The 12172-nt window shown below is 39.2% G+C and overlaps 1 protein-coding gene across 1 annotated transcript; it reads left to right on the top strand.

Moving 5' to 3' along the window:
* The first annotated feature begins 1883 nt into the window (after nucleotides 1-1883).
* Nucleotides 1884-11667, top strand: LOC107680289 (stimulator of interferon genes protein-like). The gene is made up of 7 exons (XM_016476126.1): nucleotides 1884-1892; nucleotides 1960-2186; nucleotides 2443-2617; nucleotides 3487-3595; nucleotides 9234-9457; nucleotides 11023-11209; nucleotides 11378-11667. Exons 1-7 carry the CDS (start codon nucleotides 1884-1886, stop codon nucleotides 11665-11667), a joined length of 1221 nt encoding a protein of 406 aa, XP_016331612.1.
* Nucleotides 11668-12172: the final 505 nt, after the last annotated feature.

Genomic DNA, 12172 nt, shown 5'->3' with positions numbered 1-12172 from the left:
TATTTACTTTTTTAATATTGCATTTAACTCAGTTTATCATCTGAACGTCCCCTCTGGTCAATGGTGGCATGACAAACTTTCTGTAAAGGGGCGACAGATAAAAGAAAAATATTTAAAAAAATAATAATAATTTAATCTTTAGGCTGTCTTGTATGTGTCAGGGTTAAATTTCTGTGGGTATTACAGTTGGGTATTGAAATAAAGCAGCAGGTGCTGAGAATCTCTCACACAGCTGCAGCAGTTTTTCTCCTCACTTGTGGTTTTGCGTTGTCTGTACAGTGTCTGTATAGTTCTCTATCTGTCAAATCTGGGTTAAATGTAAACGAGCTCCTCTAAATTATGTCTGTATATCCAAATGAAGCTTTAGAGACGACAGTGAAAAAACACACACACACACACACAAAACAGTGGGGCATTCATTTTTGTTAAACTTGTAGTTCCCGTAAACCTAGGTAATGTATGATGTATGATAATGTAATGATGCAATCTGCACAGCTGTAATACAACACTGTGTTGAGAAAAAAAAAAAAGTCCAAAACAAGAACCAATTCAGAAATGAAATTAAAAGTAGAATTTCTCTGGAATTTAGAAGTGTAAAAGTACAATAGAAATAGATTTAGATGTAGATGGGTGTTTAACTATGGACAGTCATATTGAAGAAAATCAATTCTCTTAAAACCCTTTTCACACTCTAGAGGTTAATGTTTCTATAATGCATCACAGGGAAATTCTGTTATGCATGTCATTTTTATAAAACAGTGAACATTTCCTCCACATCTCAAATTCTGTATTGTATTTAAAGCAAATAACATTTTAGAAATAACATTTTGAACATTTTTGGAATGAAACGTCCAACTGTCCGTTTGCTAAGGCTAATTTCATTTTAGATGTCCCGAATAAATAATAATCATGTTAAAATATTAACCATAAATGAAAATATTAAAATTCTTAATTGTCTCATATTTCATCTCAAGCTCTCAAGCTAAATTATTCAGGAAAATACGATTTTCTTATCAAAGTGATAAAATGTTGTGTTGCAAAAAAGAGGACAGTGGTACAAGAGGAATACCAAATCATAGTTTTAAGTGTGAAAATTTAGAAAAGTAGCAGAAATTCAAAAACAGTGGACTTGTGACAAGGCCCTTGAAATAATCAGGCCTTCACTTTAAGCTTTAAGCTTTTGTTTAGTGACGAGTGACTTTTTTGCTAGAAAAAGAGCAAGAGAAATACCAAGCATGTGTCTCAGAGCTGGCAAAAGCTACGAAAAGAGTGACTGTTTATCTCAAGATGCAGCCTGTAGAAGTGACATGAATGGTTGTTGCCCACAATGGAACTACCTACTGTAGCCAAAGCACAATAAATAATATGTATTTTACGATATGTATTTTTCCAAGGTGAAAATATTTCAATGGACATGTATTTCACCAAATCCTAACACTCTTGAGCACCTGTGGGGGATTCTGTAGAGACAAGTTGACCAGGGCATTTAAGGATGTCAGGTCGTCCTCCAGGAGTTAAACAGGACAGATGTGACAATTTGTCATGAACTTGTACACTCAGTGCCAAGAAGGGTCAGAGCAGTACTTAAAATTATGGAGGACATACTAAATACTAGAATACTATACATTTGTTGAATTAAATCTAAGGTGTACTCATTTCTGCAGTCCTTCATTAAAAAATGGACTAATTTATTATTTTACAGATTTGATTGACATACATTTCTTTGTTTTTATTAAGTATATGTTTAATAGATTTCAATTTTGCCATCTTTCCATTAATTGTATTAGTGGTCGTTAAGAAAATACATCTTTTGTATTTATTGAGAGGGGGTGTACTCATTTATGCTGTGCACTATTCTGTATATATATAAAAATAATGAAGGCATGACACCAGTACACCAGTTGAATCTGTTGAATCAATAAGTGGCTGATGTCTACACTGTGAATGTGATGTGTTCAGGTGTCAGGTGTGATGGGAGAGGACAGTCTGGTCCCCAGAGCGCGCAGCAGGCTGCCGGTGGTGTGTACTGGTGGACTGGGGCTTCTTACTCTGCTGTTTGCTTGGCTGCTGGACTCTGACAAGTTCATTGAGAGAACTGGAATGATCGCTTTTTGCATCACAGTAGAAAGGTTTATTCACAGTATGTGCTTGTTTGCAGAGGAGTGGCTCTTCCATTCAAAGCAAAGGTTAGAAAAGAAATTGTATACTTCGTATGTCCTTGCATTATGCAATTTAGTTGCAGAATGTAATAATTTTATTTTATGTTTTTACTTTAGTGTGAAGAACATTTAGAAAATCTAAAGAACCATTTTCCACTATTTTGTGGAATGGAAAACTATGGATATTAAAGGTTCTTCATGAAACCATAGATGCCAATAAAGAGTGTTGGATGAAAGTATTAAAAAAATGTATTACTTCATTTTATAATATGCTCTTTTTCAGGTATCATGGCAGAATAAATGAGATCTTTCAGGCTTGCTTTAGAGGGCATGTCATTTTAGGAATGTGTGCAATATTCCTGATGCTAAAGTTGCAGTGGAGTTTCTCTGAAGAGCAGTGGAGTACCATGGCCCTCATGTGCGCAGTTTACCTGCTACTCAAATGCTTGGGGGTTCTGGTAAGATTAATCACATGGCAGGAGAACAAAATGTCTAAATCAAAAGATTATGTGAACAATATTCAGTACTTACTTGTTCAACTGGTTCAGTTACATGCTAAAGAACAATCTGCAATGTTGCACAACAACTTAAATTTGCAATGATTTCCAAGTGGTCTACACGGCTGAGTCTATACTGAGTGTGCAATTAGAGGATCTTCAAAAATATCAGATAGTCACACTGAAATAGTTTGGAAGGTAAAAGACATGCTACATAGGAAACATAAAACACAACCAGCACTCATTTAACACAGGGTGGTCACTGACAAAAAAATCATAGTTCAAATTCAAAGTTAAAATAAGTTCACTGTATGCATTATATCACGATCAACTTAAATGTGCTGTATAATTTCAGCTACTTCACTTCCGCTTTCACAGAGACTGGTGTGATTCATCAGGACACCTGTTTTTTTTTATATTGATTCTGATATTAAATAGCTCAGGGATGTTCAGAATACCCCTGTGGATTTCTGATTGCAGTCTTTCTCTTCAGCTCAGGTTTCCAACTAAAACCACATCTCATTTTTTAGATTTATAAATTGGTCTTAATATTCAATATTACACAATGTCATCCTCCACAACAGCTTGGTTCATTACTTGTTCTTATCTTCAGAATGACTGTGGAAGCTAAAATTTGCATTCTAGCCACACATTTATCTCCACAAACATCTCACTCAATTTCAGTTATACTTTCTTACAAACAACTATGTGTTTGTACTGCAACATAGCTGTGGACGATCAAAACTAAAAGTAAAACAACTGACAAAACAATACAAATAAATGAAACAAGTGAAATAAAAAAGTATTTGTATATTTGTATATGTCTGCAGGGCCCTTGTCCAGTTGAGATCTCAGAAATCTGTGAAATGAAGAAGATGAATGTGGCACATGGTTTGGCCTGGTCTTTCTATATCGGCTACCTCAAATTTGTCCTTCCAGGTACATTCGTTAGCCCTCTACATTGTGAGACGATACTCGTCGAGGCCTCTAGGGGGCAGTAATGACACACGGTTTACTCAAAGGCTGCTAACTAAATAGTTGGATTTATTATTCATGTCATAGCTGTAACTTACATTCATTAAAAAGCCAGCAAATAATTAAAAGTAAAGATAAAATTATTCTTGTGAGATCCCACAGAGTAATACGAAGCTGTCATGTAGTAGTTAGCTGGATAGACCAGCTAGTATCATCATTGGGCAGTCGTGGCCTAATGGTTAGCGAGTCGGACTTGTAACCCGAAGGTTGCGGGGTTTGAGTCTCATGTCCGGCAGGGATTGTAGGTGGAAGGAATGAATAACCAACCAGTGCTCTCTTCCACCCTCAATACCACGACTAAAGTGAGACTCTTGAGCAAGGCACAGAACCCCCAACTGCTCCCCGGGCACCACAGCAATATGGCTGCCCACTGCTCTGGGTGTGTGTTCACGGTGTGTGTGTGTTCACTACTGTGTGTGTTGTTCACTACTGTGTGTGTGCACTTGGATGGGTCAAATGCAGAGCCACACGTCATTCGTCATTTGTTGTGGCAGTCGTGCCCTAATCCTAATGGATAGCGAGTCGGACTTGTAAGCTGAAGGTCCAGGGTCGGCGCCAGAGCGCACAAAGTGAGGGGGCAGGCACAATTTTTTGGGGGGCCACACGGGGTTTTTTTTGTAAAAATATATAATTCTAATGGATAAATATAATTGCAGTATATAATAATATATGCTTAGCAATAAACATGCCAAAAACAAATTAATTTATAAAGAAACGTAAGGTAAAGTTGGGCTGAGTTGGTGAACGGCTGCGCTGTTTCCAATGAATGCAGTAGCTTAGTGTGCGCGTGAGGCGCCGGCGCGATCAAACAGCTGAAACATAAAATAGACTACTCCGTAATTTTTGGTCATACAGTAAAGGCATAATTCGACACTGCAAAGTGCAAAGTGTTACCATTTTGAAAATTCAAGAATAATAGCAAAGTTAATAAGAATTATTTCTAAATGCAGCACCGTTCTTATTTCGCTCTGCATAACCTGAACGAAAAAAATTTTTTTTTTTGCTAAGAACGAACCGAAATGAAAACATTTCGCTTTTAATCTGTGTATTTAACAGCCTGGGAAACCTTCCCAGGGCAGTACCTTGCCTCACCGACTAAAATCAGGGCGCCCACTACGGAGACGGCACCAGAGGTGAGGGGGCACAGTGACCGAGGTGGCCCCACCCCCCCACTCCCGTGGCGTCGACGCTGCAAAGGTCACAGGTTTGAGTCTCAGGTCCAGCAGGGTGTAGGTGGGGGGAGTGAATGTACAGCACTCTCTTCCACCCTCAATACCACGACTGAGGTGAGACCCTTGAGCAAGGCACTGAACCCCCAACTGCTTCCCGGGTGCCGCAGCCATATTGCTTTCAAACTTTCACTTTCAAAAATTACCCCAAGTTCAGTCAGAATTCTTGGTGTAATTATTGATGATCAGCTGACTTTCAAAGACCACATTGCAAAAACCGCTGGAACTGACATTCGTGGTAATGACGAGAGGATAAATGCTCTTTTGAGTATGTGGGTCCGCTATCACAGTGGTAGTTTGCTTGGACACACAGTGAATGAGAAGGACGGGCCCAGCTTGAATGGAGCTTCCATCGCTTGGTATTAAGTGGAGGGATGGAGAGCAAGCACAAGCTTTCTTGAAGGGAGTTCCGGCCTCGGCGAGGCCTCCGACCTCCGACCTTCTCTTCTTCCTCTCTGCGTTCGGATCAGGATGGCTTCTGAGGCTCAGGGTCCAATGTCACTCTGGGGCAGGGACCTTGGCACTGATAAAGCCCAGGTTCAGGATTAGGCTGGGGCTGAAGCGGCACTGGCTTGGTCAGTCAGGTCAGTCGCTGTGTGCAGCTCTCTAAAGGCATCAGAACTTTGGCCGGACTCATCCATGGTGCGAAGAAGTTTGGCCTGGAAAACTTGAAGCACCGCGATCGTGTGAAACACTGATCCAGCCTGGCCAGCCACTGACTAAGCCCTGTTTGCTAGGGCTTAGGTAGTTCTGCAGGGCTTAGATGGATGCAGTGCATGGGCTTTCAACCCCAGGGCCGATGGAGGGCACAGATGCACAGCGACCGCCTCTTCCAGAGGGTGGAGCTTGCTTTAACCTCTTTCTTCAGCACCATCAACAGTGAGAGTGGTGGAAGTAGAGGAATTAACACATGCCCAGGCGCAGATTAACCACAGGCTAATATTAAATAATCGTAGTCAAATAGGACAAAATATTAAGACTTTAAAAGACATTTAAACATTTGCTTGGCATGTTTTATTTAAACAATCAAGTCTGAATGTGCCAAATCAAAAAGAGTAAAGACTTTAGTTGCAGTCAGCGTTCTGAGATGCGTGCTAAGACTACGCATGCGCATTGGCTGCTCTAGCCTGAAAAAGAATTAAAAATTTAAAAGAATTTCAGCATAAGAAAGAATCTTTATTAGACAGTTGTTATTCTATAGTCTTGGGTAGAAGACACTTTAACGATGATTTCTGACGAAACCAAAATGGACGCTCATAAAACATTGAATAGTGAGTAAATTTTAAATGACTTTTGCAAATATAATATATATACAGGCGCGGATTAATGCACAGGCTTGCCTAGGCTGCAGCCTAGGGGCCCCACGTGTGCAGGGGTCTCGGATTGGCCGGATAATTTTTTTTATTCTTTTTAATTTTCTTCAGCGCAAACAAAAAAGACCCTCATTGACCCATAAGAAACATCAAAGGAGGATTCGTTGCAGAGTGTCTGACAAAATTAATGTCTTGTATTGTAGAATGCACGCTCAGCACCGCCGAGAGTTTAAATCGATCTTTAAATCGAAACCGAAAGTAAAACGCGCACATGCATTCAAAAGCGATTTTAACACCCCGCGGTTTGAGAGCGACTCCCTGATGCACGTAAATTAGGCTACATACCATATCTAGGCTGTTATTAGTATGTAGGCTATAATAGGTTGTGTAGTTGTCATAATAATAACTAATAAGTTGAAAAATTAGTTTCTATGCACTTTGAATATAGAGAGAGTACTTATTGTTCGCACTTAATACGACTAAGAAAGAACTGTTATTTTTTGTTATTTATACTGTTTTTATTTCTATGTTCAATTTGTGAAAAGGAGTTCAGTTAGGAGGTCAAACGTTCTAGAAGCTCATAATTCATGTACAGTTCTAAGGTCTGAAGAGACTCAGATGAAATCATACAGGAGAGAAGCCAGTCAGTTGAACAAAACCTTTTACAGTGCTTGAGTGTTGTTGTTTTTACTGCATATGATAATTAATACTCAGAAAGTAGAATTGAAATGACATGTATTACAAGATAATTAGTTAAATTAATTTTTCCAGTCATGTATTTGGTCATTGAGAATTTTTTTTAAAAATGTAAAAATTTTTGAAAGTGTCGGCATTAATGATAATCAAACAACAAAAGACTCTTGACAGAATGGCAATTGTAGCTTTTATAAGAATTTATATAGTGTAAATTGTTCCCTACCATCACATTCACATCTATGCAACCAATAAATAAATTACTACTACTAAGAAAGAGCACATATTTCTTCATTGATCTAGTCACTTGATTCTGCTCTCAAAATGCACCAGATTTATGCATTTAGGCCTAAATTTAAAATGAACAAAATTTTCTCATACCCGCAGAACCCCCTAGATTAGAGGAACCAATGTGCATCCATCACAGTCTCACAAAATCATGTGGGTACACTGGGAATGTAGAGGAAACACTGTAGGATTGGCTGTCTCAATGTGTTTGTGTATGCCAGTTCACCTTATTTGCGTGTGGACCATGTATGGCACTAAATACATTTCTCCAGTAAAGCATATTGATTAAGGGGGGGCCTCACACAAAGAGCAGCCTAGGGGCCCCTGACCACCTTAATCCGCCCCTGCACACACCGAGTTGGGGACGCACCAAGTCCTGGTAAGTTCCTCGTGAACTGCCGGCAGGAACGGAGCGGACCATTGTTGCGAGGAATGTTGAAGGTGTCCTTTCAGGTACCACTTGTCAAGGAGGCCATGGGTGGGCTCTTTCAGGGACGACCAAGCCAGGCCGAGATCCTCCACAGCTTTAGTAAGAACGCGGATCAGCTCGCTGTCCGCACTGGGCCGTGTTGTTTGTGTCAGAGAAAGGGTTTTCGGGCTCTTTGCCAGAACACGCCCACTCTTCAGCATCCAAAGCCGTTAATGACATGGAGTCATCAACAACGGCTTCCTCCTCAGATGCGCCAAAGGAAATCAAGCCACTCGCAGCGGACGAGGGGTGCTGATCCTCACGTCTGAAGCACACAGACGAATCGAGGCATTGGGGGGAGAGTGAAGCACGCTGGAGCTGCGCCGGCGTGAGTTCACTCAAGCCCACTGTTAAAGCTCCACTGCTCTGCTGTTTCTTTCTCCTAGGGGAGAGAAGAAATGGGAGAGCAGAGTGGGGAGGACCTCCTTCATTAAGGGGCGAGACTCATGCTCTCGCAGTGAGAGCATTCCATCTCATTGAGTGCAGCTTCTGCGTGGGCGCTGCCCAGACAGGTGACACACTCACTATGCCCACGAGCCACACTCGCGGTGTGACATTTGCAGCAACATCGCTGGGAATTTGCCCCGAAATTTGCTCTTAGATGTGCCGGATGGCCGCAGGGGAAGGCTTCTGGCTTCCTCTGCTGCCGGGGGCTCCTTCTACGGCTGGTGAGTAGCAGGCTGAGCTTAGCTTCTTCCTTCTTCAGCTTCTTGCTTGCAGAATCAGCAAGGAGATGATCTTTGTCGCTGAAGGAGAAAAATTCTGACGAAATGGCGCTCAGAGCCGACTTATATAGAGGTTGGCTCCTCCCCTTTTGGCAGGTTGAAGCGCCATTGGTTCGTGCAGCTACACGAATGTGAACAAATCAGTCTGCATTATCAGAGTAAACAGGAGTTTCCCCATAAGCATGCCAACGCAATGGGAGAGACTGTTTGAAAGTGAACTAAGGAAATGTTTTCATGACAACAATGAACTAAAAACTTTCACATACAGACGACAGCATTGTCAAAATGATCCCCTTCCGCACAGACCTGCAAAAATCTAAAAAGTCTGTATTATGGTTGTCAAGTACTTGCGCATGTCTATAGACTGAACATGTAATACGCATGTGCATGACGGTATTGTTTTCACAAATTCGCGTTGTAGTTCAATAACAGTATTTTGAAAAACTTGCACTTTGAAACCTGTTTTCAAAAGTTTGTGTTTTCAGGCCCCCCAAACTGCCATTGTTGTGTAAATGAATAAAAAACGTTTCTGTCTTTATTCGAAAACAGTATCATTTGAACACCCCCTAAAGCAGAAAGATACATAGAAATATTATAATTTTATGGTGGTTTTTGGAGCATGGTAGTCCATGATCACTTTATGCTTTCATATGGACGTGTGCAGTGTGCACAATCATCATAATTTCTCATTGCATGTTTTGCAGAAGAAAGGAAGTCATGTTTCAAATGTGTGATTAAATGATGACCCTGAGCTGTAAAACCACCTGATCATGTGAAAGCTTCTGCTCACTTTCTATTTTTGCTTTTATGTTCTTTCACCTGCAGATTTACAGAACAAGGTCAGCCAGTATTCCTCCACCAGGGGGAAACTGAGCTCTCCACGTCTACATATACTTCTACCCCTCAACGCAAAAGTTCCATCCAAACCTGAAGAGGATGACACTAATGTAGTCTTCCACGAAAACCTTCCAGAACTGGAGCGTGACACAGCAGGGGTGCGGAAACGCAGCTACAAGAACAGTGTCTACAAGATCACCCAGAACAATGAGGTGGGCTAATGCTAGTACTGCATTACTGGTAATTGAAATCCTTTGATACTGGAAATGATCAAGAACGTTTTCCAAAAAAAAAAACCCAAAAAACATTGCAAAGATATGATAATACAGAGCTAGCATTTAAACTAACATGAGTCTATCCTTTGATTCAGAGATAGATGTGTTGCCTACTAATTCACATGCTTCTAGTCTGAATTTCTCTGGTGTTGAGAAAGTACATACTTTTAAGTATGTGGAAAGGAATGAAACGCCACATGCTGGTGATTCCTGCTGGTCAGAATGGTGTAAATGCAATGAAAACATGCATAAAATCACCTTTTACAAACCAATTGCAAATGTTTAATTGAAAGTGTTATCTATTAAATCCAAAAACATCTAATACCATTAAAACTGTCTACACAATTAGTGTTGTTTTATTAAACTGTAGAGCTTGTTTTGTTTGTTTTATGGAAAGCTTGGTTATTCAGGCTAATAGACTATAAACTACAACTCCTTTTTATTATACAAATGTGTCTTTAAAAATGTCTTATCAAACAGATCTGAGATCAGGTATAGACACTGGTTCATGGGCTCACAGAATCACACCCTAGCAGCAAACCACTGAAATTTTCAAACGTTTCGACACAGTCATGGTGTAACAAAGCCTCGTTTACTGAAATCACGGCAGTTTGATACTCGCTCTGAATCAACAAATGATCCACAAAGGTTTCGAAGCTTCACAAAGCGCCAATCACTAGTACACACATAACTGAATTAATGCTTAACTTTTTCTTCAAAACCATCTAAATGTTTATGCCTAAAAGCTTGTAATTACATTAAGACAAATATAAATTGTTCCCAGATAACATAAATTGCCTTAAAATAAATGAATTGCATTAAAATATATTATTACTTAACGTTTATGTTTACAAATTGAAAGACAACTGTGGCAGCTTTGATCTTGTATTCTTCACTAACTGATAATGTCCAAAGCAAGAGTATTTAGCAATTTTCGTTTTATTAGTGAGTTTCAGTGTTATTTTAGCATCATTATAATATTTTGAATTAGATTATTTTGAATTAGGTATTTATTTATATTTTTTGTTTTCACTTGAATTGTAGTTAAAGTTCTACTCATTTTGTTGTATTTTTGTCATTTAAATGTAGTTTTTCCTTTTTTTTTTTAAACAAATATTTCTAGTTTTTGTTCATTGTTATTTATTATTCAAGTTAATGAAAAGTTGCCTTGGCAACAGCTAAAATAATATATATATATATATATATACTGTATATAATATATATATTTTTTTTAACAAACATGTTTTTTATGGTTTTGGTTAACTGTAATAACCCTGGTGAGTACAGAAACATACTTATACAATCAACCAGAAATACTATACCATCCAGGCACCACTGGCATACTGTTGTTCAAGTGCATTGAAATAGCAGGGATAGATGGATAATATGCAAACTGGGATGCAGCAACACAAACATTTAGCATCTCCTTGTGGCTAAAAAAATTGTAGTGGCACTGAAAATAAATCCACGGTCTTACCTTCTCTTTGTGTTCCTGTTCCTAGGCATTTAGCTGTGTTCTGGAATATGCCACACCGCTGCTGACACTGTATCAGATGTCCCATGAGAGCAGTGCAGGGTTTGGAGAGAGAGAACGAAAACAGCAGGTCCTGTTGTTCTACAGAACCCTCAGCCAAATTTTGGAAAGTTCTCTAGAGTGCCGGAGCCGTTACCGGCTCGTCCTGCTCAACGGTCAGAATTTCATTCAAATTAATGAAACGCTTTTAAGTATTGTCCCTGAAATGATCAAAATGCAGTCTTTTAGAGTTTGAAATAGACTTCAAAATCATATCTGGATATAATTCCTACTGTGGTTCCTCTCAGTGTCCATAATGCTGTTTTCATACAACTGTTTTTCAGATGAGCACACAGGTGACCCTCATTACCTCTCCAGAGAGATCATCCAGCACCTGAAACAGCAGGATGGAGAGATTCACATGGATCCCATCCAAGAGCCACCAAATGAAGTCCATCCTGTTCCAGAAGAGGGTCCGATTGGGAATATTAATGGTGCACTGTGTGCCAATTTCCCAGAAGACCCAGTGAGCAGCAACCCCACCCTCATGTTCAGCCAACCACAATCTTTAAGATCTGAACCAGTGGAGACCACTGATCATTTTAACCAACCTAATGCAAGGAGATGGGATTGAGTTCATGAGTTCTTAGAATTATTTAATAGACTTTGATGTAATAATAAGAATCCATTAAATCAGCTGCTCATAACCACCCTTGTTTTCTCTCTGTTATATTTTATTTTATTTCAGTTAATGCTTATTTCAAGCAATTATAATGTTTTTGGTTTTAATTGTAGTTAATGACAATAACCCTGCCTGAACACCTTACAATGACCTCAAAATTAATTTGGACACCTGTGCCACAAATAAATGTGCACATGTATTAAATGTAGCATCATTTATTTACACATTTTGATATTATATAGGGTTTTTTAATGCAATCATCAGAGACACATACAGTATATCTTTGTTGAAAGATACTGCCTTACTAACACTTAAAAAACACATAAGACTTTTACATAAAGATGTTCTGAAAAGACTTCATGTTGCTCTAACACGATTTTACAAGAAATAACATTTATTTTTGCCTATAAAAAAGGTAACCTTAAAATGAATGTCTTCATATTTATATATTCCTGTG

Source organism: Sinocyclocheilus anshuiensis, unplaced genomic scaffold (genome assembly GCF_001515605.1).
Source record: "Sinocyclocheilus anshuiensis isolate Anshui unplaced genomic scaffold, SAMN03320099.WGS_v1.1 scaffold1438, whole genome shotgun sequence".
In the NCBI taxonomy this organism is placed as follows: Eukaryota; Metazoa; Chordata; class Actinopteri; order Cypriniformes; family Cyprinidae; genus Sinocyclocheilus; species Sinocyclocheilus anshuiensis.
Note: the sequence above shows the minus strand (reverse complement) of the source record. Positions and strands in the feature narration are given on the sequence as shown.

Coding starts and splice junctions, on each gene's coding strand:
- LOC107680289 (XM_016476126.1), top strand. Junction 3,596..9,233: donor CCTCAAATTTGTCCTTCCAG/GTACATTCGTTA, acceptor TTTCACCTGCAG/ATTTACAGAACAAGGTCAGC. Junction 11,210..11,377: donor CCGGCTCGTCCTGCTCAACG/GTCAGAATTTCA, acceptor ACTGTTTTTCAG/ATGAGCACACAGGTGACCCT.